This window comes from Pantherophis guttatus, chromosome 6 (assembly GCF_059756535.1).
Source record: "Pantherophis guttatus breed Tessera chromosome 6, ASM5975653v1, whole genome shotgun sequence".
NCBI lineage: Eukaryota > Metazoa > Chordata > Lepidosauria > Squamata > Colubridae > Pantherophis > Pantherophis guttatus.
Genome location: NC_142068.1, coordinates 68957666 through 68985351, shown reverse-complemented (window position 1 = coordinate 68985351; position 27686 = coordinate 68957666). Strand labels below are relative to the sequence as shown.

Here is a 27686-nt window from a genome sequence, read left to right as displayed (position 1 = left end):
CAATTCTAGTCATATCTTTGTGGATAATAAAGAGTAAGGATTAAAAATAGAATTGATTTGGTTTAAATAGAAATGGACTTTTTCTTTGGCAGGTTTGCACCAATATAATTGAAAAAAATGCTAATCCCGAATGGAATCAGCTTATTAATCTTCAAATCAAGGTTTGTTCTTTAGTATGTTATTATACAATTAGGCTTTCGTATTTAAGAAAGAAGACTTCAATAAATAACATAATTTTCTTTTTTCTAGTTTCCCTCAATGTGTGAAAAAATAAGGCTGATGGTATATGATTGGTAAGCTCTTCCTTGTTATGTAGTCAGTCTTCTACAAAGCAACTGTTAGAATTCTGAGAACAAATATTTTTGCATAAGCTGTACATATTTTTGTTACGTTTACGCAAGCAATACTAATGCAAAGTTTAGTTCCATTTATTTGCAAAATTGTCTTAAAATAATTGCCTTAAAATCAACATAATTTCTTTTCATTCAGTCACTGGCCAACTTTATTTATTTATTAAATTTATATAGCCACTCATCTCACATTGTGACTCAGAGCAGCACAGACAGTCAAAAACAAAAAATTCAAAATGATTAAAAAAACAAGACCACTAAATTACAGTTAAAATAGTGAAAAACCTTTAAGAAAAACGCAAGAGAATGCGTTCAACGTAAACACAATGCAACCATTTAACAGGGCTCTAACTTCCATGGGATTCCCCAGGCTCAGTGACAAAACCTGGTTTTAACAGCCTTCTGGAAAGCCAACATGGCTGGGGACAATCTCATCTCACAGGGGATGATGCTTCAAAGCAAGGGTGCTACAGCAGAAATGACCAGAGGTGGGCTGCATTTACTTAAGCAAAGGGTTCGCTGGTTGTGAAAGCACACGCCCCTTTGGGAGAGAAACGGAGCTTCAAACATGCTCCTAATCAACTCAGGCAGCTCCGGTGAGTATAGCAGGGGTGGCGGGGATCACAGCTGGGCCAGCCAACGAGCCAGAAAGTTAGTTATAAATGGAAAGCATAGCACAGGGGCGGGTGGGCAGGCCCAGCCAGTGATCAGAGCTAAGGGTTCGCCCGAATCCTTGCGACCATGCAGCAGCCCACCATTGGAAATTACTCTCTTCCCTCCTTGACTGACAAGACCCAGGTCGGAACAGGTCAATGTAATCAAGGAGAGGTGGCCCCTCAGAAAACCTGATCCCATGGCATTTAGGGCTCTAAAGATCATAACCAACACCTTGAATTGGATCCAGAAACAAACTCGCAACCAGTGTGTTTTGTAGAATAGTGATGTAACATGTCCAATTCTAGAAGCATGGATAACTAACTGCATACGCTACGATATTTTGCACCAGCTGAAGTTTCCAGATATTCTTCAAGGGCAGCCACATCTTGAGTGCATTGCAGTAATCCATTCAGAAGGTGACCAGGGCATGAGTAACTGAGAGTAAAGCCTTGAGTTTTTTATCAGCAAATATTTGGATAGTTTTGTGGTTAATTGTGCTTATTTGTAGTTGATAGTTCAGATTGTGGGGAATAAGGAACTGAGATAAATCCCTGCTCTAAAAGAAATACTGTAGGTGATATGCTCTTTTTGAAGATTGCACATTGTGCCCTCTGCTGGCTATCAGTGGAAGTGAAAACTTCCCACATCTGTAAGATACTAGCTATATGCATTTTCTATACTGTTGTCTTGCTAACCAATATAGTTACTGTTTATATAATCAACACTCAGAATTTCACACTATACAAGGAAATAGGACAGATACATAGTATTCTAAATGGGACTATTAGAGATACAATATTTAAAAATAATGTGTATTTAAAATGAATATTGATGAATTTAAATACAGGGATCGTCTTACAAAAAATGATGTTGTAGGCACTACATATTTATGCCTTTCCAAAATAGCTGCCTCTGGTGGTGAAGTTGAAGGTAAGCCAGTCTCTTTTCCTACAGTAGATGTTTCCTCAAAATAACTATTACAAACTCAGAGCAGAAAGACAATGAACACAAAGGAGAATCAGTGGTATTTCCTTAGATATGGTGCAGGACAAAGGGAATTTTGCTCTGGTTTATCCAGATTTAATATGAACAAGTCTAAACTGGATTAATCATGCTAATTAGTATGATGCACATGATGGACTTCTTTCTTTAAATAAAATACTACTGGTTCTCTTATCTTTTCAGAATGACATTTAATGTTCTTGCTTGGCTAAATTTAGCACTGCAAATGATGTGTGTTGATTTTATTTCAGAATTGTTATTTAGTGTATGCTAAATAGTTATTAGAAATATATCATTTCAAACAGAAAGAAGCAAGATATAGTTCTAAATCAAATCAAACAATTATTTTTAAGTGTTGTTTTTCTAGAGTTAATATGCAGGCTTTCTCCATTATATAGAAACATGGTGTGCGCGAGTGTGTGTGTGTGTGTCTGTGTGCATAAAATACTGTATTATCATTGATCAGATGGATACTTAACATTGTTTCTTAGCTTATCCTTTTGATTCCTATTTAGCAGGATTGCTTTTCTTTTAATCTGAAATTTTTATTCTTGAGGAAAAGGCATACTGATTACATATTTTATTTGTCACAGTTAATTACATTAGTTCTTCTGTATAAATGGTAGTCATACGAAATCTGTTCCAATTCATGGAAATAATTTGAAATCTGTTTTAAATTGTATGTGATTTGATTGAATGTTTCTTACTTCATAATATCTGTCATTTGTCTAAGCCATTCAGAATAGAGCTAGTGGTGGTGGTTCAATCTTGTCCATACTTTATCTCTTGTTTAAGTTAATGGGTGAGTCTTTTAAAGTAAAACAATAGTAGCAACAACAAATCTAACATAGTAGGAAATAGTACTATTACTTTTTGTAGTGTTCTGTGGATAACCTTGCTAGGGACACTTTACATTTAAAAAGATGAGATAGGATTATTTTGAGGTGCTCCTCACTGTCCAATTTATTGTAGTCATGACAACATAATGTACAGTTGTATGGTTATCTCCATAATGATACCATGTTTCCCCAAAAATAAGACTCTGTCTTATATTTTTTTAACCCCAAAATAAGCACTTGGCCTTATTTTTGGGGTGGTCTTATTATTTTGGGGTGCATGGAACAAGATGGGGCTCCTCTTGCCATCTTACCTGATTTCCAGCTCTAAGTTTAAATATTTTCGGGGAGGCTTATTTTAGTGCATGCGCTCAAAAGCCCGATTGCGCTTATTATCAGGGGATGCAGAGGTGGGTTTCAGCAGGTTCTGACCAGTTCTGGAGAACCGGTAGCGGAAATTTTGAGTAGTTTGGAGAACCGGTAGTAAAAATTCTGACTGGCCCTGCCCCCATCTATTCTCTGCCTCCCAAGTCCCAGCTGATCATGAGGAAATGGGGATTTTGCAGTAACCTTCCCCTGGATTGGGGACGGAATGGAGATTTTACAGTATCCTTCCCCTGGAGTGGGGTGGGAATGGAGATTTTACAGTATTCTTTCCCTGCCATGCCCAAGCCACACCCACCAAGCCATGCCACACCCACCAAGCCATACCCACAGTAAAAAATTTTGAAACCCACCACTGAGGGGATGTCTTATTTTCGGGAAAAGGGTAGTGTAATTAATTGGTGTAGCTCTTGTTAAGTTCTTATGAGCTTTGACACTCCCAATTTGTTAAGATTAATTTTGAGTAAAATGTTTAATATATTTGCTGAATACATTGTCTTATTTGCTAAGCAATTTCTTGTCTTTTTATAAAATGCAGAGCTTTCATCTTCGGGAGCTGGGGCTTCATCATATGAAGGTTCATAATCATATCTTGGAATGTAATATGATTTGCTTTCTTTGGTCCAAAGTAATATTTCTTTCAAATCAAAAGAGTTACCCAAATTATTGCTTAAAGTTGCATTAATGGCTGCAGCAATACATTTATCTTTGTGTAAATAACATTAATCAGCTTGGCATAATTGACAAAAAAAAATGCTTTTGCCTTTTGCATGGCTGTATATCAGAGTTTTAGTGCAATTATTATTTCAGCAATCTGGCTGTACAATATCTCTGCTGCTTAAGGAGCTGTGGCTGGTTGGTGGTTTAAATCTCAGCGCTTCTCTTGGCTCAGTGAAAGTACAAACACATGAACAGTGTTAACCATCAAAGGTGACCCAGTATAATATTGGATAGCCCAGCCATAATATGGTGTGGTTTTGCAGAAAATACATTGCAATATAAATTGGAGGAAAATGAATGCAAAATAAAGGAATTGCCAGGAAAACCAGTTCATCCAGCCAGCTGCTGAGACTGCTTAGACACATATCAATGAGTTTGGGGCTAAATGGGCTTTCCAGCTCTATGATCCTGGGGACTTGGATTTTATCTGTGGCAAGTCTATGAATAAAGGAGTCCTTGTTCATAAGATAGTTAGTCAATCATGTTTATGCCATGATTTTGCTCAGTCACTGATACTTTGCAATGGGCTTCCTTGTGTGGCCAGATTTGGCCTAGTGGCTGCCACTTTCCAACCTCAGACATACAGCTGGAATTTATAGATTGGGATGGCTATATATATATAGATGGAAATAGTCATTAATATTTAAACTTTCTCCATGTAAACAGAAAAAAAACGTTCTCATTTTACTAACCATTAATACTTAACATTTAACCTTGCTGTAATTAGATTCAGTTATCACACTGTGAGCCTTAATGTCTCCTAATCATGATGTTTACTTATTAGCAAATACTGGAGAAACTGAAGTGGGCTTCTTACCAACATTTGGGCCTTGTTACCTGAATCTTTATGGAAGTCCAAGAGAATACACTGGATTTCCAGACCCATATGATGAGCTAAATTATGGAAAGGTTGGTTCTTGAATATTTCTAGAGAAATTTTTTTTTTCTAAATGTGCGCTCACATTCACAAATCGGTAGGGAAAGGGCAGGGGTTGGCAACCTGCGGTTCTGGAGCCGCATGTGGCTCTTTCATCCCTCTGCTGTGGGTCCCTCTCGCCAGTTGGCTCCACAATTGATAGGGCTTTCAGTTAGGACAGGTAGAGGAAAAAGGATACCACGCTAGGAGGAGACTCTATGGTGGGGGAACCGGACTTCCGGTCAGAAGAGGAAAAAGGATGCCTCACTAGGAGAAGACTCTATAATGGGGGAACCGGACTTCAGAATTGAACAGGGGGCTTCTAGTTAGAACCTTTGTGGTTCTTTGAGTGTTTAAGGTTGCCAACCCCTGCTTGAGCATGGAGTAGGAGGAGAACATCTCCAAAGTCCCTTCCAACTCTGTTATTCTGTTATTCAGCACCCAGAAGCATACTGGCAATCATTACAGTCCCTGAAGTAGTGGTGTAACATGTGCCAAGTAACTGACACCATTTACTTCTCATGCAGCTGCATTTTGTACCAGTTGACGTTTGCAAATGCTCTTCAAGCCCCATATACATATATGTGTACATATATGCACACAGAAACTTGTTGCTTTGACAAGTTTCTCTGTACCTATTTATAAGAGCCAGAGGGCAGCACACAAGAGGCTTCCCATTGCTTTCCACAAACAGCAACTCAGGAGATAGTTATAATATACGGCGGTTAACACAACCAGGAGAAGAAGGTTATTTTTAAATAAACCAAAATTCAAGACTCTTTTAAACCTTTAAAGTCTCAAAAAACCTCCCATCTTACAAACACATGTTGAAACCTGTTTTCTTGGGTTCAATAGCAATGCTGGAATGGCAGATTGTCAATGTAATTATAAACAAAAGAACTCTTATTCCGATTCAATATGTCAGTTGAAGAATATGGTGCTGCGTTTGTAATGTAGAATATCATGCTAACTCTACATTGAAGTAAATTGCTTGGGTTGCAGGGAGAAGGTGTCTCTTACAGAGGCAGAATCCTGGTCGAACTTTCTACAGTGCTCGATAGCAAACCACATGCTAATAAAATTGAAACTATACCCAGCGATGATGTATTAATTGTAGAGGTAAGTGGCATTTTGTTTCTTAGTAAACAGCTATCATCAGAAGAAGCATCATCTATTCTAGCTGATCTGTCTTGTTTGGAACAGACTAGCGCTTAGACATCATCAGAAAATCCCAGGCTATAAGCTTTTATAAACTAGATTGGAAATTTTTTTAAAAAATTAAACTTAGTTGCTGCCCATCTCCCCGATAGGATGACTCTATGCAGCTTCAGATCATAAAGTGATAAATAGAAAAGCAATTCAAATTTTAAAACTATAGATATTAAAATGTTAAAACTATCAAAATACCCAGAACCGTGGAGAAAGATGGCACGGAGATGAGATCTTCTTATCCTGTCAACCTTTTCCGACAATGAGTAACCTCCTCAAAGCTCAAACAGCAAAACCAAGCTTTGCGAAGAAAAACAACACAGTTATTGTTTCTTGTTTTTGCCAAGAAAATGACACAGGCATATCCCTGATGTTACCAGGGCTACAAGCCATCCCATCAGAGGTATAAGGTTGACATCAAAATGTACTGTGTTACAAGCAGGGTTGAAATGCTCCCGGTTCGGACCGGATTGCCCGATCCGGTAGCGATGGAGGCGGGTGATTCGGAGAACCGGTAGCAAAAATCCCTGCCCCTCCCCCCCATGCCCAGCTGAGCCACACAATCATCAGAGCCTTTTTTTTTTTACTATTAAAAGCATTTTTTCTACAACCTCTTCTGCTGAAAAAGCTGGGATCGTCAAAGGCTTTTAAAAGAAAAAAAATCCTTTTTTTCTTTTAAATGCCTCTGACGATCCAAGGTGAGTTGCCTGATTGGCAGAGGCTTTTTTAAAAAGCCTCTGCCAATCAGGCAACTCAGCTGGGATCGTCAGAGCCTTTTGAAAGCATTTTTTACAACCTCTTCGCCGAAGAGGTTGTAGAAAAAATGGTTTTAAAAGTTAAAAAAAAATGGCCACACCCACCCAGTCACATTACCTGCCCCCCCAAGCCACGCCCTCAGAACCGGTAGTAACAAATTTTAGATTTCACCACTGATTACAAGTGTGAACAAACTGAAGAATTAGTACTGTATGTATGCCTGGAAAAGCATCAGATGTACCACCTAATATCTGCTAAAATTTCCAGTGAATTATAATTTAACTTGTTATTATTTTGACTATTGGACTGTAGAGGTCAGGATGGATGGATGGATGGATGGATGGATGGATGGATGGATGGATGGATAGATAGATAGATAATATAGAACACAGTGAAGTGCTAAAAATACACTTACAATTTATTGCAGTCAAAACAAATCATGTGAGACATTCTACCTGCTTGCTTAGCAGCGTTAAGAATTACAATGTATTTTCTTAGCATACCCTTCTAGAACTGCAGTTTTCATCTGCCCTGTATAAGGGCATCTGCAGGAAACCAAAATGGCAGCAGCATGTACAATGCATGAAAAAAGGGGTGAGACTCTATTCATATAACCATGGCTACCACCTTGACTTTTTTTACCAACTCTGTGGACAAGGCTACATAGGTTATAACTTTTAAGATGATAAAATAATATAATAAAAACATTAAATAACATTAAATAACACAATAGGTAGTTATATTTATTATATTCAACTATTTTAACTTTTATGATTTAATTTAAATTAAATGAAATTATGTTTCTATACCACTCATACATAAGGCCCCATATTATTTATATGTTTGAATATGGCCCCAACATAATAGCAATAGTACTTAGATGTATATAAGCTTCCTAGAGCTTTATAGCCCTCTCTAAGTGGGTTTACATAGTCAGCATATTCTCCCCAATAATCTGGGTCGTCATTTTATGGACCTTGGAAGGATAGAAGGCTGAGTCAACCTCGAGCCAGTCAGAATCGAACTCCTGGCAGTGAGCATTGAGTTAGCCTGCAATACTGGATTCTAACCACTGCATCACCACGCCTACGCAAATGTTATGCATCCTGCTAATGGATAATAATTAATCCATTAAAACCTTAGGGTAAGATTCAGTTAGTAATATAAGTAAACCAACATGTTTGTTGATCTTCTAGAAATACCAGCGCAGAAGAAAATACAGTCTCTGTGCTGTGTTTCATTCTGCCACCATGTTGCAAGATATTGGAGAGCCCATCCAGTTTGAAGTTAGCATTGGCAATTATGGCAATAAATTTGACAACACCTGTAAACCATTGGCATCAACCACCCAATACAGCCGGGCCATTTTTGATGGTGAGTACTGCGGTTGGGGATCCTACCCAGGGGTGGGTTCTACTCACCTTTACTACCGGTTTGCAATGGGGCCGCGTGCGCACACACTTGCTTCACTCACACACACACACGTGCACTCTTCTGCGCATGCACAGAAGCGTTCTGATGACTTTGGAGTCGGTGGGCGGAGCCTCCCTCTGGTTTTACTACCGGTTCTATAGAACGAGTCCGAACTGGGGGGCAACCCACCACTGATACTATCATGGTGACCTATTTAAAGAGGAAATGTTTTTTACATTTTGTTACGTAACTCAGGGCTATGGTCAAAAAAGCAGGCAATGTTTTGATGACATAGTTTTGGCTACCATCTTGACTTTTGACTACACCCCCTAAATTGTATGAAAAATATATCTTTCTCTCTCTCTCTCCCTCCCTCCCTCCCCCCCTCTGTCTTTCCATTTGATACTTCGTTATTTGCTTCCTATTTTTAAGCTACAATATTAGTTGTAGATAACCTTAGTTGATCTTGAAAAGTGCTTGCAGGTCAAATTTACAATGAGAAAACTTCAGGAAATCTAAATGCTCTAGCTAGGCTAGCGTTTCTTTAATCCCACACCTTAAAGATGTGTGGATTTCAACTTTTAGCTCAGGGGCCAGTCATTTTCTCTCAGGCCAACATAAGTTGTTCTCGGGAAAAACTCGAGAAAGAAATGCTGTCTATGTATATTACTTGGAGCTCCTGAGAAAAGGTGGAATATAAATCTCATGAAATAAATAAATGACTATTCATCTATCAATGTTTCATCCTAGGAAACTATTATTATTATTTACCATGGGCAAACACAAAGCCAGTAGTAACATTGACTTCTTATTGGGAGGACATAAGTCACAGATTGGATACTTTAAACTTGATTCTTGCCATGATAGTAAAATTGGTAAGTAGTTTGGGACTATTTTAATCAGTTTTTATTATTAACTATTTAATGTTAATGCATGTATTATGAATTTCCAGCATTAGATTTGTATCCAGTTTCTAAAAATAGACTGGTAATGCAGCATCTTTATCTTTATGGGCTGTCTGTTACCTCTAAAATAGCTATGCTATCCCCAGTTACATTATTATAATTTCACAATATTTCTAAACTATACACAAGAATGCCAACATTCTAACTGAGATTTTGTGATATTTCAGAGTTTCCATCAAGTATGAATCATAGAAATCTTGTAAGATTTCAGGCAAGGGGAAAACCATTGAAGGTCTTAATTTTTGCTGATTTCTGTCCTACATAGAGATGTACACAATGCTTGTAATAAACTTAAATAACTATGAGAGGTCTTTCCAAAGTCGTTTTGGTGAATTATAAAAATGAAGCTGGCATTGGCTATTCAATTCTTTCCCTTCCTAGCAAGCCAACCTAACAGCTTTAAAATCAGGAATACAAGCAAAGATGGCAGAAAATCAATTGGCAGAGATATGGCTGAAGCTGATCGATGAACTTATAGTGGACCTAAGGTAAGCTGTCCTGTATCTTTCTTCTCTGTGGCTGCCTCAGAATTAAGATTGCTAAGTATTCCTGTACCTGAGAGCCAGTTTGGTCTAGTGGTTAAAGTGCTGGCCTAGAAACCAGGAGATTGTGAATTCTAGTCCTGCTTTAGGCATGAAAGCCAGCTGGGGGACTCTAGGCCAATCACTGGGAGACTGTGAGTTCCAATCCTCTTTATGCATGAAACCTAGGTGATTCTGGGCCAAATAGTTTGTCTCAGCCTACATGAAAAAGGACATCCCCTCAAAAATTACATTATGGGTGTCAAGAGAGGACCATCTATTCCAATGTTGAGATACAACTGAGCTCTTACCATGCTTAAGCAATGTGCTAGATATTTGGAAGCGCAACTAGTTCAATGTTTCCTACCCGGACACATTTACTATCTATATCTTCCTTTTTAAGCCAGCAAGATACTTGAAACAAAAACTCCAAAGACAACAACTGTTATTGAAGATAATTGTAGAGAAAATAAATCTTTTTTTTTTGAATAATTTTTTTTATTTTTTTAAAACAAAAACATAAAACACATCTTTTCAAAACGAAGCTTTTGCTCCGGTCACATATTAAAGCAAATAAGGTAGGTTTAATAATAGAAATAAAGAGTATAAATTTGGAGTCTAATAGTTAGAAATAAAATGGGTATGTTGAAATTAAATATCTTTGGAATGTTTAATATAATTGTATGCTTTATATTGTTAAAATATATCCATCTAGGCAAATGAAAGAGAAAAATGGATCGATAATTGGTTAGTTTAAGGTAACGGGTTTTTGGGGATAATGGCATAGTTATATAGACAGATTTGAGGGAAATACTTGTTTAAAATGTTTAGTTGTGTTAATTGAAAAATAAGATTTGTTAATGATTTGCTTTAATATGTGAGAAAATAAATCTTGACAAACAAAATGGAGGCTTCACCCTCTTTCCCACCAAACTTTTAGATGTGAGCAGGATCAAACCCAGTTCATCTCTTTGCCTAATTCTATGAGGCCCAAATTGATCCTCCCTGCCTCAGACAAAGGCCCCTGCAATTCCATCAAAATCAAAGCCTCCTCACTAGCTCACAGCACAACACAAGGACAATCCTTTTAAGGAAATTACAAACTAGAGAAACTCCAACCTTCCATCCTCCATCAGCTGGTCACCTCAACATTATGGAGTCCATGGTGCTCTCTGAACCTGGTTGTTTTGAAAACTAAACTTGGTTTTCAACTCGGTTTACAAGTTTTCAACTTGGTTAAAAACAACAAAGGATCAAGAATTCCACAATTCAACCCTGGGTTACAAATATCTTCTATTGCAACCTCAACATTCAATTGTATCTCTTTTGCAATAAACTTCTGCTACCTGCTGAAAGGCCTATTTTGTTTAACAATAGTACTATCCCAGTTATCCAGACAAGGAACTGCCTAGATTCCCAAATTGGCTAGCAAATCCCTAGGATTTCCCATCTTGTAGCCCTCAACTTCTATAAATATCTTTGCTTTTCCATTATTTAGGAACTCTCTTGCAAAGCAGGCACCAAAGAATGTATTAAACATGGTTCTCCTCAGTGTTGTGCTCCTTATTCAGACTGATTGTACCTTATGATTCTTGACAAATGTATCTTTTTTTTAATGTACACTGAGAGCATATGCATCAAGACAAATTCCTTGTCTGTCCAATCACACTTGGCCAATAAAGAATTCTATTCTATTCTATTCTGAAAGCACAAGGGCAAATACAATTCTCTCAACACCCCCAAAATCACGGCCTTATGAGTTAGGATTGTGCTCTTGTGGAGTAGACTTTATCAGATCCAAAGCTCATGGCCTGTTATACTGCACACCTGCTTTATAACTTCCTATCTGGCAAAGTACCCAGATAATTCTGACATTTTGTGTACAATTACTGTTTATAAGATTAATGTGATTTCATTTCCTTGAATGTGCCTAATTATGTTGTATTGTTCCTAAAACTAGACAACCCCAGATCACCTCATCTCACCTCTACTTATAATTAAAACTTGTCTGATTTTATTTAGAATGGCAACTATTTATTTTAATTTTTGGTAATTGTAGAGTCCTGGTCAGTGATTGTAATAGAGATTCCAATTAATAAAGAGAAGAACTTGACTGAGCCTTATTGGTTCCAAGTGGCTGTAAATATAATTGTATCTTCTACTTTTTTCCTATAGAAAAAAGAAGTCAGTGTTTAACATAATAATAATATATATAATATTATAATATATAATAATATATATAATATAAGTATATTATAATTATTATGATACATTTTAAAATGTACATTTTTAAAAGTCAGTTGACTGACTTTCATGTTTAATAAATAAAAGTTAATAATAATAATAATATTTAAATAGGTGAGGTTTTTACTCTTTATATTTTCACATCTATATTCATGTATTTTCATTTTAAGAATCTTCCCCAACAAAAGGAATATGATTTTCTGAAATGCTTCAGTCATAAATCCTGCTCTTTTTGAGTACAGTTTTTTCCCTTGTACATTTGTTGCATTCAGAGTTTTCCATCCTGGTTTCGTGAGACCCCTGGGGCATTACTACATTGCATTAGTTTGTGGTGATTTTTATGACCTTCTAAGTATTTGCTGAATGAAATTTAATTGCTAAAAATTACTGGCATTTCCTTTCAGTAAGGAGTTGCCTCGCTTAGAAGGCAAGCAGAATGTCACCATCCTTGACACCCAGATCCTCAAATTGCGGGCCAAGTCCTTCCATCAGATTCAGGAAGCAGCAATTAGACTCAGGAATGAAGCCATGGATGTGAAGGCCACTCTGCCAGACATCGAAGATTGGCTGGACAGATTAATACAACTAACTGAAGAGGTGAATGGATTGTATGCGTTGGGGAGAGGGGGTTGTTTGCACACACACACACACACACACACACACTCTTACTTGGGCGCCCATGGGCAAAGGACAACACATGCATCATGATCCCATAACATAAATGGCATGACTCACCAACTTATGTCAACTGCCACGATGCTGGTAACATAATTGTGTTATTTGTACATTGATGTCATGAGCCATAATGACATCACTTCGACATAATTCGACATAATTGTGGCTTGTACAGATGCTATTGCCGATTCATGCATATATTGTAAATGTGAGTGGCATTTATAAGTGTATGGTATATGATAGTTTTGCAAGCTGGACTCCATTTCATCTGACATTGAAAATAAGTTGGCCTAGGAAGCACTTTAGAATGGGCCTGTTTGCTGATGAGGCATTTCCAAGGAAGTCTACAAATAATGTCAGATATTAGCAAGACTAATAAAGCTATTTCATTGCTCTCTTCTTCATTGAAAACAAAAGCCACAAAACAGTATGCCTGACGTGTTTATATGGATGATCCGGGGAGAGAAGAGACTGGCCTATGCACGTGTTCCTGCTCATGAGATTTTACATTCAACAACATGTCCCGAAGCATCTGGCAAATATTGTGGGAAAACTCAGACAGTCTTTTTAAAGGTACTGTTAACTCCATGCATATCTGTGGCTGGTGAGTCAGTCATTTCTAAACCGGGATTGGTCCTGCATTTGGTGAATGCATGTAAATCAATAGATAGGCTCAGGATTCTTTTGTTTATGATGGTATCTGTTTTCTCCTAATTTGTCCAAACTAGAATTTTTGGTGACATTTCCTAGTATCTCCTAGTGAATTAAAGTAAATACAGCAATTTTTCTCAATCTGGTAGAAATCCTGAAAGTTATAGAGCCAATACAGTTGAAGGATTCAAGATTAGAAAAAACTGAGGCAAACATTTCAGTTGGCATAATACACCCCTCTATAGAGAAGTCTGTTTGCTTTAGATGACTTTTTTGTTTGTTTGTTTGCATCCCACCTTTATTATTTTTATACATAACTCAAGGAGACAAACGAAGTCAACACATCTTCCTCCTCCTATTTTTTCCACCACGGCCAACCCTGTGAGGTGGGTTGGGTTGAGACAACCCAAAGCCACCCAGCTGGCTTTCATGGCTAAAATGGCACTTGAACTCATGGCCTTCTGCTTTCTAGCTTGGTGCCTTATCCACTAAACCAAACTGGCTCTAACTGATACCAGCCTACTGCAGAATAGTTATTTCTGTAATTAATGATACGATCACCATGGAAATAGGTTGGCAATGTCCTCCAGGTAGCTATGGTATTTTAGTACAGTGTGGGTTCCAACATTAACCACCTCTATTGCCAACTCCCACTACTAAAAACTAAGATTGGGAAAGCCTTCCTCTCATTGCTGATGGTTCTGTTAGGTCATTAGCCAGTCTTGTATTCAATCACTCCTCTCAAGATTATTTGCTGTCATTACCATTGTCCAGGGCTGATTCTTTGCATTCTAGAGAAAAATTCAGAAAAATAACTTACACAAAAATAGGAGAACTGGCCCCTGTAAGGGCATGCCATTTGTATTTCTTAAACTCAAAAGCAATGATAGAAAGTCTGTGACCTCTCATTTCCATTTCCCTGGCCAGCCGTACTGGCTGAGGCTGATAAGGGTTGGAGTCTAGCAATATTTAGAAGACCACCCCGCTATAAAAGTCCGGAAGTAAGACTAAAACATGCTTCCAATTTCAATTCAGAAGAAAACGGTGTTTCAGTGGTTAGAGTGTCTCAACGTAACAATGCTGATCTTCAAGTTGCTTATAGTAAGGAAATATTAGCAGTGATTACAATCTTCATTCTCGGAATTGGGTAGTGGCAAAGTATTGTAGGCTGACAATTGGGATTGGAAAAACAGGAAATAGATTAACCATCTGGCTGTCTTTGCTTCCTCTTAAGTCAAATCAAGGACAAGTTTATACTTTGAATCTCTCTGTTTTTTGTGTGGTTTTTTTTTTTTGAAGTAGCCTCTGGTAGAAAAAGCACAAGCTACACCGTGGGGCACAAGTCCTGGAAATCTGTACTGTATGTCTTTTATTGTGATGAAGACACATTGGAAGTGACTGGTTTTTTTTTCTTCTTTTTCTTAAAACATATTCTAGTACCCACAAGACAAAAACAACGTCAAAATACCAGCACAGCTGCGAGTCAATTTTTGGCTTGGCTTGAGTGCAGTCGAAAAAAAATTCAATAGCTTTGCGGAAGGAGCATTCAGTGTCTTTGCTGAAATGGTATGTGCCTAATCATTACTCTGTCATTACTCTGGGAAGTTGAGATTTTACTCTGGGAAGTTGAGATTTGGTCCTTATGCTAATATTCTGAAATCAGGCTTCAAGGATTGGTTTTCTTGTTCTTCATTCTCACGGCCCCTCAGGACTTGAAAATGAAATAAAAATTTATTTCTGTAATGTGTTGTACAGCTCCTGTTCGTTTTAGTGGAACATGCTTGGGACACATGTACAGTAGCTTCTGCCAAAAATTGATCAAATCGATAGTACAACTACTTATTCAAGGGCAAATCTTAATCTTAATCTTTATTAGTTAATAGGTCAATCACTGGTATTGCCATCTGAAAACATGAAAAATGTATTGTTTTGTATTCCCCTATTTATTCTTTTGTGTTAGTTGTCTTGAGTGCCCCTTAATATAAAAGTAGGAAATAAAGTGATAAACAAAATAATTCAGCAAAAGCCATGTAATAGATAACAGCTTCATAGCTTGGCACGATATCACCCTTCTCAGTGTTTTGAATCAAAAGACTTACATCAGGCTGCTACAGCCCAAAGCTTGATTTTGAAGGTAGCAGGTGCTTCAGTTCAGACAGCTGCAGCTGTTATACACGGCAGGTAAATATTTTGTGGTTGGAGGCTACACTTTTTTTGAGGATGCACTAATATTACCAGAGAGGTTGGGTTTGAAACTTCAGCACTTCTTTGGAAGGATAAGCAGAATTGATCCTGGACAATTTCCTATGGATTCAGGAGAAAGATCTAAAGGGGCAGCTTTATAGGCCACAAAAACTTGGCTGAGGGAAGCTAAAGGGATCTGCGGGCCATATAGGTGGGTTATATTTGGATTCATTGCTGCCATTAGAGAGAGAGAGATTGATAAATGTGCTCAAGTCTTTATTTAATCTATAGTCCTAAAGCCTTTCCTTAGCTAAAGCTCTACAAAGGTTCCCATGTCTTTAGACTCATGTGAACATTGCTCAGGCTTTATTTGAGAGGCCAGCAAACTCCATCCTTGCCTCCTTCCACGATCTTCATGAATTTTTAGCTAATTCCAAGAGTTTTATTTTTGAAATAGTTTTAAGGCTTCTCCCGACATTACTCACAGATGAACACAATGTATAATTATACATCTCCTGGGGAAGTTTCTTGAGCATTGATATATAAATCTGAACATTTATTAGACTGGGGAAGAGGTATAATACTTGATATGGAGATGCCTTTTCTGTGTGGGCAGAAAAATATCAAGTGTTCTGTCCCCCCTCCTCACACAGGCAAACGGAATACCAAGCACGCCTGGCAATATTTTATTAGGTAAACAGATTAGAATTCTTGGCAGACCAAGGTTTTGGCAGCAAACTGTCGAATGCCTGCCAAGACAGGTTTCACTCCCATAAAGCAGAAGAGGACCTATCTTCAGTCTGTTTCAGGAGCAACAAATTATCCACGAAACAAGAGTTTAGTCAATGTTCAGTCCACAATATATCCAAGCCGAATTTCAGAGATCACAATGTGATTTGCAGGGTTTAACTTTGTCCGTCACAAAGCCTGAAGAGCAATCCCACCCACTTTTATTCCTGGTGGGGCGTGGCTCCGTGACTCAGCTCAATCTCTGGCCCTCCCATGCCTCTTCCGTTGCTGCCCACGCTTCTCCCTCCGACACTGCCTGAGATCAAGCCAGGATTCATCCTCCTTGCTCCCTATCAATTGGTGCTCTGATATGCCTTCCTCCTGGTACATCCCAGGCTGTTCTTCCTGGCCTTCGGATGGAACCTGAGGCATTGCCAGAAAGGAGGGTCCTGGAGAGTGAGGCCTTGTCAGTTCCTCCCCATCACCTTCTGAGTCCTCTTCCTCTGTTAGGACAGGCTCGGGAGTTGGGGTCACAACACCAAGATCTGTTTTTGACAACTAAAATTTTAGGTTTCATTAGGGAGAAGGATATGAGAAGATGAAGAACCTGGAGACCTCTTGACTAGGAATTATTTATTTATTAAATGTATGTGCCACCCATCTCATCTAGATGGAGATTATGGAGTAAAGTGGGAAGTGGTTAAATAAGGTTTTCTGCTTGAGCAGGGGTTGGACTAGAAGACCTCCAAGGTCCCTTCCAACTCTGTTATTCTGTTCTGTTCTGTTCTCTTCTGTCCTGGGAAAAGCTGGAGTGATGATTATAGACTGAGTACAAAGAAGTTTTAAACATGCACCTGACTTCTTGTTTTGATGGCTTTGGAATGCTGACAGTGAACAGATTAATTTTTCTAAAGTTGTATTTACTTTTTTGGCAACAGTATGAAAACCAGGTTCTTATGTTTGGAAAGTGGGGAACCAGAGGGCTTGTTGGACGCCACAAGTTTTCTGATGTCACAGGAAAAATCAAACTGAAACGAGAATATTTTTTGCCTCCCAAAGGATGGGAGTGGGAAGACGAGTGGTTCGTTGATCCTGAAAGAAGGTCAGATTTTGACTCGGATTCTTCTCACAAAAAGGTGGGGAGGGGGAAGCTTATGTAATTTCCATTGGAGGAAATCTCATAAATTTAGCAGGAAGAAAGGAAGGCAGGAAAATGCTAACTCCTGTTGAAAAGCAGTTCTATCAAGATCTCCTGCATAAACCTGCTTATGCCAAGGGAAGGTAACAACATAAATAAAGGCTTCCTTAAGTTATGAATGTTGAGAAAAGGGCTGATGGGTGCAAGCTTGTTTTGACACTTCTGGAGAAGCCAACAAGGGTATATGGTATCCCAGGAAGAAATAACTATGCTATTTCAAGGGCCTCTCAAAGATTTTTAGAGGCAAATTCAAGTTTTGAGGGGCAGAAAAGGACCTTGTCTGAAACCAAGTAATCTACAGAACGTAACTTGGCTAATAGACCAGTCTTACTGAAATTTCAGCTATCAGCAGATGGAAGGAAGGATTGCATTTTCTCAATAAGCAGTTTACTAAAATTTTATTTACTTTTTAATCTATTTACTTTCACCGATTATGTAATCCATGATGATAAGATAGAAGATAAGTGGAAGCTAGGTGCATACCTCTAGTTTTGAGGCGTACTCCTGAGTCTTGTGCAGATTCTCTGTGATAACATTCCTACTTTTATTAACTGTACTGGAATTATTCCTTTGTACAGGTAGTCCTTGACTTACAACAGTTTGTTTAGTGACCATTCAAAGTTAAAACGGCACTGAAAAAAGTGACTTATGACTGTTTGTCACACTTACGACCTTTCCAGCATCCTCATGATCTTATGATAAAAATTCCGATGCTTGGCAACTAGTTCATATTTATGACCATTGCTCTGTCCCAAGATCATGTGATCATGTTTTGCAAAGTCAATGGGGAAGCCAGATTCACTTAAGAACCGGGTTATTAACTTATCAACTGCAGTGATTCACTTTAACAACTGACGCAAGGAAGGTCATAAAATGAGGCATAATTCACTTAACAAATGTCTCACTTAACAACCTGGGGCTCAATTGTGGTTGTAAGTGGAGGGCCACCTGTAATAGAAGATGTAGGAGATATTTTATTCAGGAAAGTTAATGCTTCTCTTGAACAAATCTACTTTTTTTCTCCTGCTGTATGAAGAAGGCACGTGGTGGCTCAGTGGCTAAGGTGCTGAGCTTGTCGATCAAAAGGTCGGCAGTTCAGCGGTTTGAATCCCTAGTGCTGCGTAATGGGGTGAGCTCCCATTACTTGTCCCAGCTTCTGTCAACCTAGCAGTTCGAAAGCACGTAAAAATGCAAGTAGAAAAATAGGGATCACTTTTGGTGGGAAGGTAATAGTGTTCTGTGCACCTTTGGCATTTAGCCATGCCAGCCACATGACCACGAAGACATCTTCGGACAACGCTGCCTCTTTGGCTTTGAAACGGAGATGAGCACCGCCCCCTAGAGTCAGGAACAACTAGCACATATGTGTGAGAGGAACCTTTACATTTACCTTTTATGAAGATTTATGTGCCTAAACATAAATGTGCCTAAACAAATTGAGAAAATTTATATTAAGAACTCTAAAAACTGTGCCTGTGGGTAGAATATCCAGAATAGCTTGGCTGTTAACAACCAGTTCAGTTCCACATGTTTTGCCATCCACCAATCCTCTTTAGCATCCTCCCCTTCTCTTTTGTTGAACTCACCAAATTTTCCTACTCGTCTGCTCTCTTGGATTCTGTCCCCAACCAGCTCAGTCCAACTACTACATCCACTCCCTTTAGACTGTCTTCCTTTATAGTGCTTTTTAGAGGTCACCCATCACCACTACTCTTTCCAATTTTCTCCTCTGCTTTTAGCTAATTCTTCTCTTATATGCTACTTATAAGTTATACTTCTTATATATTTATTAACCAAATGTATATGATCAACCAGAGGAACTCTGGATGGTGAACAACGATTAAAAACATAATTATCCAATTGATTTAAAAAAGAAAAATGAAAGACTTTAAAGGTGACAACTGGCATCTAAACTGCACCTCTATGCCAATTGGGAGCTAGTGCAGCTCACACAGCAGTGATATGGAGTGCCATATGTGCACATTATATTTCACTGCATTCTGGATTGAAATTTCAAATGGTTTTCAAGGGTAGCGTCATATTCAGCCTGTTGCAGATGATTAAGTACGTGTGACCTAAAACCCAAAGCCAGTCAGTTTTCTCAGGATTGAGCCAAAGCTAGTTCTTCCCCCTTCCAGACCTATATAGCCTCCAGGCCCTGGGAAAATGCCTTGACTGCATCAGTTGGATGAGTTGGGACAGAGATATATAACTGACTATCATCTGATGATTCTTGATTCCATGTTGATAGATAACCTCATTGAGCATTTTCATGTAGGGGTGTGGATGGATATGCTGCACCCATCCAAAATCTACCTTCATCTATAAGCATGGCTGAAGCTGTTTTGGTGCTATATCTTGGCCTGAAACCTGACTGCAACAGGTCCAGATAATTAGGTGGAGATCTACTTCCTTCTCAACAACCAGAAAAGGAAGGTTAGCAATTGGATGAAATTTTCCAGTACTAATGGATCCAGTGACAGGGTCTTGAGAAGAAGGCAGAATAATGCAATCATTATGGCACATGGAATTGCTCCTTCCAACAAAGTAACATTGGACACAACGTGGCCCGGCCACATATCACTTTTTAGGAGGATATGAACCTAACAGAGCTGTGATCGTATTTAATCACCCAAAAACACTGCCCACTTTCTTGGGAGTAATAGAATTAAACTCATCGCAGATAACTATTTTTTTTTTTAATTTTGCCCCCAAGCTCTTCTATCAGCTCACTGCTTCTATTCTTAGTTTATCTCAATTTTTCCTCCTCCTCTCATGGAGTACTTTCCTCTCCCCTCCCCCTTCGCTTAGTTTTCTGTCTCCTCCTATCTGGTTTTAATTTTTTTTATTCCCTACTGTTCTATTCTAAAGCAAAGAGACACATAATTTTCCTCCCAGTAGATGGAGCTGTATGTCACCCATGTCTTCATCATATCTTACTAAGCTGCAGTTTTATTTATTGCTGTTATTACCAAAAAAAGTTTAGAACAACTAAAAATAGCTACAGTAGCTTTATATTAATTGGCTTGGGACCTGGTTATCTACGGGACAGCCTGCTACCACCAATAGCCTCCCACCGGCCAGTACGCTCCCATAGAGAGGGGCTCCTCCGGGTGCCGTCGGCCAAACAGTGTCAACTGGCGGCCCCTAGGGGGAGAGCCTTCTCTGTGGGGGCACCTACGATCTGGAACGAGCTCCCCCCAGAGATACGGAGGATCCCGGATCTGCGCACCTTCCGTCGCGCGCTTAAGACTTTTTTATTTCATCAAGCTGGCCTGGCCGAAATCTTCTCCCCTTTTTAAATGTAAATTTTAATTTGTTTTTAAATTATGGGGTATTTTAAATTTGTTCAGCCAAATTATTTAATTCGTTTTTATTTTATTTTAAATTTTTGTATTTATGTGTTTTATCTTGTGGCTGTTCACCGCCCTGAGTCCTTCGGGAGAAGGGTGGTATAGAAATTTAATAAAATAAAATAAATAAATTAATAAATAAATAAATTTTAAAAATAGATAATGTAAATATTTTTAAAAAACCTTTTAAAAGGAACCGTGCCCCAGGATTTATACTGTAGCACAGTGTCTTTCGTTGAACATCCCCTGTTATCTAATGCTTTGAAGTCTTCCTTCTGGCTCCACAGCTTGCTAACAGAAGCAGATGCTGGCCACACTGAATTCACTGATGAAGTATATCAAAATGAGAGCCGTTATCCTGGAGGAGAATGGAAAGCAGCTGAAGATCAATATACAGATGTGGTAAGAGCTGCTTCTGATGGCTTAGCAATTTTAAGTGCTGCTGATTTTTTTTCCAGGTATGGGTGACTTAATGTGTTTGGTGTGTGTGAGAGAGAGTAGGGGGGGGAGATAGGGAGAGAGAGAGCGCAGCCAGTTGGTGAGGATCTACCTGAAACTAAGCAATTTCTTTCCAATCCCATAAGAGCCATGGTGGTGCAGTGGTTAGAATGCAGTATTGCAGGTTAATTCTGCTGACTGCCGACTGCCAGCAGTTCAGCAGTTCGAGTCTCACCAGCTCAAGGTTGGCTCAGCCTTCCATCCTTCCAAGGTGGGTGAAATGAGGACTCAGATTGTTGGGGGCAATATGGTGACTCTGGGAATCGCTTAAAGCGCTGTGAAGTGGTATTTAAGTCTAAGGGCTACTGCTACAAGATCTCATTAAGTCTAAGCTATAAACAAATTTTCAGCTAATTGTTGTGGCCCGCCAGCGGCCTGCGCGGATTGTGGCTGATCCTGACAACGAGGAGGTTGTCGCGCCAGCAGCCTGTGCAGCCGGCGCTCGAGTTGGACAGCGAGGAGGCTGAAGAGGATGTGGTGCCAGAGACAGAGACTCAGCCAGGGCCTTCAGATCCCCCAGAGGCTCCTTCAAGTGAAGAGAGTGAAGTGGAGGAGCCTCTTCTCAATGCACGAGCACGCAGAGCTGCCAAAAGGCAGGAGTGATTACTCAGGAGGAGGTCTCCTTGAGAGTAAGGCTTGGGGCTAATTGGCCACTCCCTTAGCCTATTTAAGTTTGCACACAGCTGGCAAACATTGCAGGAAACAACGTGTGTTCGTCCGGTCGTTCGTTGAGCATTTGAGAGTGAATTTTCCTTGCAAACCTGGTTTCTTGGCTAATTGCCAACTATTGTAAGCCTTTATCTAATCTTTGGAATTTCTGGCAGGTTGTTAAGGACATTTTTAGTAATAGTCTGCATTTGAAAAAGACTGTGTTTGTAGTAAATGGAGTTGTTTGGAGTTTTGTGTGTGCTACATTTCTTGGGTTCCGTAGCTGGAGCAGAACAGCTAATACTAAACCATAATATGGTTTGTTTATTTTGGCAGGGTATGATCTGTCCATTATGGCTTAGCATACTGAACACTGTATTTGTGTTTATCAAACCATGTTTAACATCCTATGTCTATGTCCCTTCAGCCATGGAAGCACTGTAGGTGAGGTTGGGTCAATTTTTGACTCTCAGCCCATACTTGTCTGCTAGATTATACAGAGAAGAATTGGTGGAGAAAATGTTGCCTTGAGCTCTTGAAGGAAACACATTTGTTTTTAATATTATTATTTCTGTGTAAAATGAAATTTAAATTGCAATGTGCAAGCAAACTAAAATGTGCATTACTGAGTTGTAAAATAAATTTAAATGCAGAATTCATGTGTGCACCCTTTAAAAAGTTGCATCTAACTCTATTGCTAGTTTACAACTATTGGATCCTAGTTTGCTGCTTCCAATTGTACATCAGGAGGAGTCAAATAGAAAAGAACTGGTCTTAGTCTTGCTAGTCTAGTGCATCAAACCACTCAATGGTATTATAGTACTTCAAAGGTTTAAACATTTCTTGGGACATACATTTTTGGACCCTCATTTGGATCTGATAATAAAATTAGTGGTCTTTCAGGTACTGTACTTTGAAATGAGTTATTATGAAATGTAGAGGTATCCCCAAATAATGGGGTAAAAAAAATCAAGATGTTGACCCATCTACAAGATTGAATTTTTTTTTTGTGCATTATGTGGAAAAAAACAAGTTTTGATATGCAGTTGCAGCTATTATGTTGATTTTTTAACCTCCCCTGAACATCCCTGATTATATGCACATATATCATTCTGCTAAATGTGAATATAATTCTCAGTATGATTCTTTCTATGTTTCAAAGAATGGAGAAAAAGCCCCCCCACCAGGTGAAATAACGTGTCCTCCTGGCTGGATGTGGGACGATGATGCTTGGATATATGACATCAACAGAGCAGTGGATGAAAAAGGCAAGTATTTGAACTTGCAGACTGCTTTTTATTTCAAATGTGAATGTAATGAGTCTTATGAATGTTGGCTTATGAGAAAAAGATGAGGAAAGGTTGGCGAACTGAAGGCTGTGAATCTTAGATTTCAGTAGCTACCCTATTGACTATGGAAGGAAAGTCCGGTTTTAATGGCCAATACATGTATTTTTCATTTAAGGTTGGGAATATGGAATTACCATTCCTCCTGACAATAAGCCAAAATCCTGGGGCGCAACAGAAAAAATGTATCACACCCATCGAAGGCGAAGGTTGGTTCGAAAACGCAGAAAGGATCCAAGCCAAACAAATGCATCAAAGGTAAGACAAAGAAATTGCAGCCGACAATGAGCGTCTGTGGAAAAGAATGCAGGAAGGGGGCAGCATGTAGAAAATAGATATCAGAAAATAATTCTATGTTTTGTCAAAGAAGTACATTGAACTCTTGTTATGATTGTCTTTTAGGAAATCACATCATACGAAGATCGCGAAGGGTGGGAATTTGCATCTTTGATTGGGTGGAAGTTTCACTGGAAGCAAAGTAGTTCTGATACTTTTCGCCGCAGACGCTGGAGAAGAAAAATGGCTCCTTCAGATGCATATGGGGCAGCTGCCATCTTTAAACTTGAAGGAGCTCTTGTACGTAGGGATAATTTGCCTTGTTATCACTTAATGATCACTTCGAAGATAACCTATGATTTAAAAAGTGCACTTAAATGTGACCTAGGCAAGTGGATTAAAAAGTGGCACTCTCAATTCTTTTTTCCCTTGTCACAATCCTAACAATCTTCCCTTCTGCAGATGCTGTTTAATATACCAAGAAAGTGTTCTAAGCAGGGCAATTGTTCATTGAGTCGCACCTGATTTTGCGACCGTTTTTGCTGCAGTCATTAAGTGAGTCACTGTGGTTTGGTGAATTGCAGTGTCTTCAGTGACATCATTAATTTTAGGAATCCCTATAGCTAAGAATGGATGGCCGTGTTTGCCTTCTCTCCTTTCCTTTCCCTTTTTCTTTTCATGTTGGGTTTTTATTCGATAAGCCTGATAACAAAGACCACTTTGAAACTATGGGTTTAAGCTAAGTCCTTTATAAACATTGAATAATTATATACTCTTAGGGAGCAGATTTTAGTATTGAAGATGAAGACCACACTTCTGAGAAGTCTACAGATTCAGCAGCAAATTTGTTTGGTGCAAACACTCCAATTGTTTCTTGCAACTTTGACAGTAAGTCAGTTCAAATTGTTTATTCAAAGTGATGGGATTCCTTGATTTTCTCACAGCTGCTCTTTTATTGTAGTTGACATGCAGTATAAACTCAAACTGGCGAACATACCTAATACCCTTTTTGTATTAGGGCTCTTCTGAGCCCTTTCCTGCCAAGAAAGAAGACGCTATGACCCATAGGCCTAATGTAAGGCCTCCCAAAATGCAAATATGCAAACTCCAAGCCAAATTGCTCTCATTGGGCAATGCACAAAAATGAATAGAGTGAAGTGAGAACAGGAAGAGGTCCACATCATTAACCATGATCCTTTAATGTCATTCAGTCTTCAGTCTGTTTCTTGGATTAGTAGAAATGTATTGCTATACTTTAACTTCTGGCAAGATTTAGTTAATAATCAATTTGACTGTAGAATACAGCTGTATTTCACATTATTATTTCAAAATAAACACTGATAGAAATTATAAAGAAAGGTTAATTTCCATTTATTTGATCAGTTAAAGAAGCTAGTCCAAAATATGGGCATATTCGATATGACTAGTCTTATGCTTATTAAAATTGTATTTCCGTTTCCATTCCATTTTCGATCCGATTTGTAGAAATGATCCTAGTTGGTTATTGCTTTCAACACCCTGGAAACCTACAACCCAAAGACTTCGGAGGCAGACAACACTTATATTAGAAATAACAAATGCATTAGCTGTTCTCCAGTGTTTTCCTGAATGCCAGATGTTGACATAGCATACTGTTGGACCAGATGAATCCATTTATTTGTGGCAAAAACAGATGAAGAGAATGATTGAAATGTTCAACAATCTTCAGCCTAACCAAATAATTAAAATTACTATAGAATTAATGAAGACTAATACATGCTAAACAATGATTAGAAATCGGAAATTACTGACAAGTACACCATAAAAAATACACATGGGGAAATAACTACAGAGAGTCGTACTACCATAGACAGAATAAAGAGGATAAGGAGGAGGAGCAAAAGTAAGTGTTCATAAACTGTCAGTTTTAGCCCTTCCTTAGGCAAGAAATCAGTTGTGTAATCATAGGCCAGTCACTCTCTCTCAGACTTAGGAAATAAACTGGAGGGACTTGTCCACTTAGTCATCAGGAGTCATTGGTTCAAAGGTAGGCGTACACAAAGAAAAAGATTGTTTCATTTACACTGACTTGTATTTTTGTTGTTTTAGGAGTTTTTAGTTACCACCTTCGATGTTACATCTATCAGGGAAGAAATCTTACAGCTTTGGACAAAGACAGTTTTTCAGGTACAGAGAATAGAAGCTAGGGAATGAATTCAAAGAACGTGTATCTTTTTCTGATATTTTTCTAGAACAAACAGCTTGATAAGCAAGGGAAATAATTTGAGCATTTCCTGTTCAGAATGTTATGGCTAATCAAAGATTTGCCTAATTATTTAATAGTGATGTCTATTCATTAAAATATTTATATAGCAGAACTCTTGTCAAATAGTTCAAACAATAACACAAAAAATAGAAAAAAAAGCAATTTGCGTGCAAGATCTTTACTTCATGGAAGCATCATTTATGTACATATATCTATACTATTTCATTCAAGAACAACTCTCATGTCTCTACATATGGATATCACCCAGGGGTGAAATCTACTTACCTTCCCTACCGGTTTAGAAGTGCGTGTTCTGTATGTGATTTTGGACCCTCTGCACATGCACAAAGCTTTCTGTGCATATGCAGAGGGTCAAAAACAGGTTACTTCCTGGTTAAAACCAGGAAGTAACGACATCCTGGTGAATGGATGGAGCTTCGTACTGCCGCCGCTACTGGTTCACCGGTCTGAACCGGTGCGAACCGGTAACATTTCACCCCTGATATCACCCCATTAAAAATATGTAAAGGAGAAACATCCCACTAATGAATATTAATCCTCAATCAGACTACTACTTCAAATATCATGGTCCAATGCTTTATGGGCACCATTACTAAAGGAGCATCACCATACTTGCGCTTTGGTTCTCTTCTGTTTTTTTTCCTTGCTAACACTATCCTGTAACCCAGTGTTTCCCAAACTTGGCTATTTTAAGATGCATGGACTTCAATTCCCAGAATTCCCCAACCAGTATGCCTGGTTGAGGAATTCTGGGAGTTGAAGTCCATACATCTTCAAAGGGTCAAGTTTGGGAAACACTGCTGTAACCCACTCTTTCCCAACCATAGACATTTTAAGATGTGTGGACTTCAACTCCCAGAATACCCCAGCCAGAAGCCCTGAGGTGCAGTTGGGGAACATTGGACTTGGCTCTTCCTCCTCAGATTTAATTTCCAATCCTTCTCAATCTCCTTTTGCTTGTTTTCCAAGTTTCTTCTGATTTCTTCTCCTGTTTAAGGACCAGAAGAGCTCAGGAAAAGGCAGGCAAAAGATTTAATTAATAATAGTTAGCCAAAAATAAATAAATAAAACATTAGTAGAATCACAAGGAGGAGTTAAGCTGTAATTAGGAGTATTATGCTGCATGTTATGCAATGTCTTTTTTGGGAGGGGGGCTGTATTTGAAATTGTAAGATGCAGTTTGTGGTCATTTTGAATCTATTTGGTTTTGGTTCAGTATATAAAATGTCATAACATATATAATGTAAAATGTATGACAATCTGCGTAGGCATCATATGTAGATTGTGATGATCACACAGCTTTAAGATTTTTCATTAGTTTTTAAAAGCTACAGACTCACAGTTCTTTTTCAAATATCCAGGTAGTTTTCATTTAAAAGTTACATTCTATTTCCCACACACAGAGATAAATCAGGATACCATAAACATTTTCCAGAAGAAAACTATACTATTGGAAAGAAAGAATTACCTGGATAAATGTGGGCCCTTGAAGTCTTTATTCACTTCATTAACTTTCTAAATACTAAAGTTAAAAATATATATAACACTGCCATTACATCTCTTGCATAAGGAATCAGAGGGATAATCTTTAAATGATATCCAGTCATAACAATTTGTATAGAAAATGATATCCTCCCCCACCCCTTCTTCAGAGGTCCCTTATGATTTTAACAGTTTTTAAAAAATAAGAGGTCTAAAGCTCTTGTATTCATTTGCCTCTAGTTATGAAAAAAAGGGAGAGATGTAAATTACAATTTTGGAATCTTTTGGAACCGTGCAGTGTGGATTACTATGACTCAGTACCAAGGTTAGGGCTAGTTTTAGGATTGTTAAATGAAGCAAAAAGAGAGATGGTAGAAAAATGTACAAATTTAACTCTAAATAAGTCT

The 27686-nt window shown here is 38.5% G+C and overlaps 1 protein-coding gene across 1 annotated transcript in view; it reads left to right on the top strand.

Annotated features, from left to right (window-relative positions):
* Positions 1–27686, top strand: part of MYOF (myoferlin) — a 98439-nt gene that overhangs the window by 42751 nt on the left and 28002 nt on the right. The window contains exons 14-32 of the mRNA XM_034430423.2: positions 93–161; positions 250–293; positions 1855–1937; positions 3768–3806; positions 4734–4858; positions 5868–5984; positions 8027–8204; positions 8994–9118; positions 9590–9696; positions 12378–12570; positions 13066–13221; positions 14737–14865; positions 17151–17314; positions 21051–21165; positions 23072–23177; positions 23374–23513; positions 23658–23831; positions 24311–24419; positions 25620–25697. Of these exons, the coding sequence (XP_034286314.2) occupies positions 93–161; positions 250–293; positions 1855–1937; positions 3768–3806; positions 4734–4858; positions 5868–5984; positions 8027–8204; positions 8994–9118; positions 9590–9696; positions 12378–12570; positions 13066–13221; positions 14737–14865; positions 17151–17314; positions 21051–21165; positions 23072–23177; positions 23374–23513; positions 23658–23831; positions 24311–24419; positions 25620–25697 (2251 nt within the window). The remainder of the gene's footprint in view (positions 1–92; positions 162–249; positions 294–1854; positions 1938–3767; positions 3807–4733; positions 4859–5867; positions 5985–8026; positions 8205–8993; positions 9119–9589; positions 9697–12377; positions 12571–13065; positions 13222–14736; positions 14866–17150; positions 17315–21050; positions 21166–23071; positions 23178–23373; positions 23514–23657; positions 23832–24310; positions 24420–25619; positions 25698–27686) is intronic.